At 47.8% G+C, this 3,228-nt stretch overlaps 1 protein-coding gene across 1 annotated transcript; it reads left to right on the forward strand.

Annotated features, from left to right (window-relative positions):
• Positions 1 to 1,784: 1,784 nt before the first annotated feature.
• On the forward strand, positions 1,785 to 2,949 carry LOC126589430 (uncharacterized). Its single transcript, XM_050254721.1, has 2 exons — positions 1,785 to 2,279; positions 2,359 to 2,949. Exons 1-2 carry the CDS (start codon positions 1,785 to 1,787, stop codon positions 2,947 to 2,949), a joined length of 1,086 nt encoding a protein of 361 aa, XP_050110678.1.
• The last annotated feature ends 279 nt before the right edge of the window (positions 2,950 to 3,228 follow it).

The following is a 3,228-nucleotide window of genomic DNA, read 5'->3' on the forward strand; positions in this document are numbered from 1 at the left end:
TACAGTTTTCCCTCGGTGGTGCGCTGCCGTGTGGGGCTGTGCAAGAGACTGCAGCGGGGCTCCGCTGCGGGTTTACGTAGCATTTTGGTCTCCTCTGCCACTGTAGCGTGCTTTGAAGGGTCGTTCTGTAGCTACCATCTTTGTCGTGCTAGTCGAGTTTTGTGGCTGACTTTTTTGTTGCAGTCATGGTGTTTCTCAAGTGCTTTAAAAGCAACACTATCACCATTCTTGCAAAGGAAGGCGATTCACAGGATAGTGGAACGACGTTAAAGCTTTACGCGCCACTTACCGGCCCCAAGGCGCTTGCCCTTCCCGCAAAAGACAATTCCATGCATATTAAGTCGTGGTCTTCTGAAGTACCTTGGGATGTGGTAGACCCTGTTCGACTAAATGCAAAGAAAAAGGCATGCACATCGATGAGTCTTATCTTGAACCATTCGCACCATGTTCGTGACAATCATTCAGTTTCGTTTGAGCTTCTTGGCGATCGTATCCGTAGTGGAGCTATAGCTTGGAGTAGCACCTTGTCGACTACTGGAGGAGCCGCCTTCGTTGAGTTTTACTGGGAATGGCTTGAAGATGTCTTGAGCCGTTCCAAAGATATGCTTACCAGCACGGGCATTTATCATGCTGTATATGCATCTCTGTTTAGTTATGACCGACATCCTTCCGTCATACGTGCATTCTTTGAGCATTGGTGTTCAGCGACCAACACACTTCACACGGCTCGAGGGGAGATGTCGTTCTCGCTTTGGGATCTCCATAAGATAGGAGGCTTGCCAATCCAGGGAAAATTCTATGATGAGGTTGTTCCTAGTGTGGAAGAGTTTTCTTATCGCAACAGTCGATGATTACCTGCGAGCTGCCGCTATTTGTTTGGGGCATACCATAAGCTTTTCCAAGAGGCCCCAGGTAAGTCAGGCGTGAAGATTTCTTCATGGATCCGATTTTGGTATTGGGATGCCATGAAGTACAAGAGGCCTTCGAAGAAAAGCGGTCGTAACAAGACAACCAGGCCTAAGGGGGACTCAGACCCGTCGGGTGTCATTGGTCCAGCTGTTCGTCGTACTCCTGCTGAGTTGAAGGCATTTGAGGATTGTGGCGTGGCGTCAGAGCACTTAGAAGAATCTTACTTAGCCGCTTTTTTACCTTGTTGGCTCTGTAAGTTTGTTTTCCCCAAGGATGATGTCAACCTCATTCGTCCCGGAGTCTTCAAAGTTGCTAGCAAGATGGCTGCAGGTGAATCTTTTAGCCTTGCTATTCCAGTTTTAGCCAACATTTACGACGACTTGAATGTTATTTCGAACTTGGCAAGCACTGAAGATCGTGCTGCGGTGCTCCCTTACCACTATGTGTATGGTTGGTTGGGTGAGTATTTTGGCACTCATTTTTCTTCGTCAACTTTAGACAAGTCAGGTCCTTCTTCTCCGACTTCAGTCAAGCTGGGGCCTTTAATGACGAAGTATTCTGGCGTGCTTTCTGCGAGGAGTCTTGACGATTCGCAGGCTCAAACACTGTTTAGAAGTTGTGAAGGCTTAGAAATGGACCGCCTGGCGAGAGTTGGCTCAGTACGGCGAGGCATCATAGACGATTCGCATCTTCGCTCTTCAGATTTGTCTTATCTTATAAGTCTTCGCTCGGCGTATGTTTCTTTGCGGTAAGAAAACCGATGCGTCGTTCAGCCGTACAATCCTCACCGTTTTAGCAGGCAGTTTGGTTTTGTCCAAAATGTGCCGGGCAGGCTGAAGGAAAAGGCCCAATCAGAATCCTTGCAAGCCGTGTATATGCATTGGGAGTCTTGTACCCGTGCCTGTACGAATGCTTATATCACCCTGCCAGCCAAGGACGAGTTCAGGGGTAATCCAGTGACTCGTGTTTACGCGCATTGGTGGTCAAAGGTACATCATGAGGATTTGGGGATGGCAAGTGGTACTAATTCTTCCCATTCACGCCATGATGCGTCGAAAGAAGGCAGTTTTGCGACTCCTATGCAGCTGGTACCTTTTGATCGTGCGAGTGCAACTCCCTTGCAAGACAGACCTGTGGCTTTAGTCCGTCAACACTTGTGCTCGTCTCCTCACCATTTGGACACTTCTGAAGAGGCGAGTGACGAAGTTGATTCGTATGAAGATGGACTTGTTTTGCGGCGGCGGCAACAAGTTTTAAACAAACGACCACTTGAAGTTGCTCAGGTTGACAGCGATGTCAATTTTCGTCATAAAAAGAAAGAAGTGTTTAGGCCTCCCCAATCCGATGGTCGTGTGTCTTCAGAGAAAGATGTATGCATTTCTTTCTCTCTCATGACTTCTTATTCTTATTTCAGCTTTTGCTTCTAACACCTCTCTTCGTCTTCTTTAGGTTGGGCCTTCTTGTTCTTTTGATTTGGCGACCGCGGGTGTTCACTTCTATATGGATATGCTACTTGGAGGCAATCTACCTACAGACGGGGAGATTGGGGATCCGCCCGGTGAAGAGCTCGTTCAAAATTCGCCCAATCTTCCAAGCCTGCCGTGTGTAGGTGAAGGCGTACAAGAGTCCATCATACGTCCAGCACCTTTGCCAGCTAGTTCTGCGATTTCTTTGAGAGGGCCGAACCTTAATGGTACCGAGCAATTTATCCATCGCCTCAAACTTCGTGCTGCCTTGGATGTCAAAAGCCATATTGAGAGTAGGATTTCGAAGTGCTCGCTGGAAGACCTTTCATTGCTCGAAGAAGATTTGTCGAAGCTCGTTTCTACGATTGACAATCTTAATGTTGATTCTTCGTCTTTGAGGATCAGGATCGCCGAACTTATGGCCACCTCCACTGAGTATTCTTCCTTGCGCGCTATTTCCTTGAAGAAGTTGAGCCCAGATGATCGAGCTCAACAGCTTGCAGCAATAGACTTGTCCTTAGCCCGAGTCCGGTCTTCTCAGCAAGTTGCTTCGGGAGATTATCAAGTCACATAGGCTTCTTTAGCTTCTGTCCAGGTGCGTCTGGATGCGTTGGTACGAGAGCGAGAGCAGTTGGGAACCCAAGCATCACAACTTGAAAAGGTTCTTGCAGAACAGAGGGCTACACTTTCTCAGCACCATGAGGAGATTTCACGTCTAGAACAAGAGAAAGGCATGGCTATGGATTTGCCCACTTTGTCTCCGACCGAGGTGGAGACTTTGAAGACTTTGGAAGGCTTGTTTCAAGATCGCCTCCGTAGTTTTAGGGACATATCTTTCCAGTAATATTTTTTT

Source organism: Malus sylvestris, chromosome 11 (assembly GCF_916048215.2).
Source record: "Malus sylvestris chromosome 11, drMalSylv7.2, whole genome shotgun sequence".
Lineage (NCBI taxonomy): Eukaryota > Viridiplantae > Streptophyta > Magnoliopsida > Rosales > Rosaceae > Malus > Malus sylvestris.

Coding starts and splice junctions, on each gene's coding strand:
- LOC126589430 (XM_050254721.1), top strand. CDS start 1,785: ATGCATTGGGAGTCTTGTACCCGTGCCTGTACGAATGCTTATATCACC. Junction 2,280..2,358: donor GTGTGTCTTCAGAGAAAGAT/GTATGCATTTCT, acceptor CGTCTTCTTTAG/GTTGGGCCTTCTTGTTCTTT.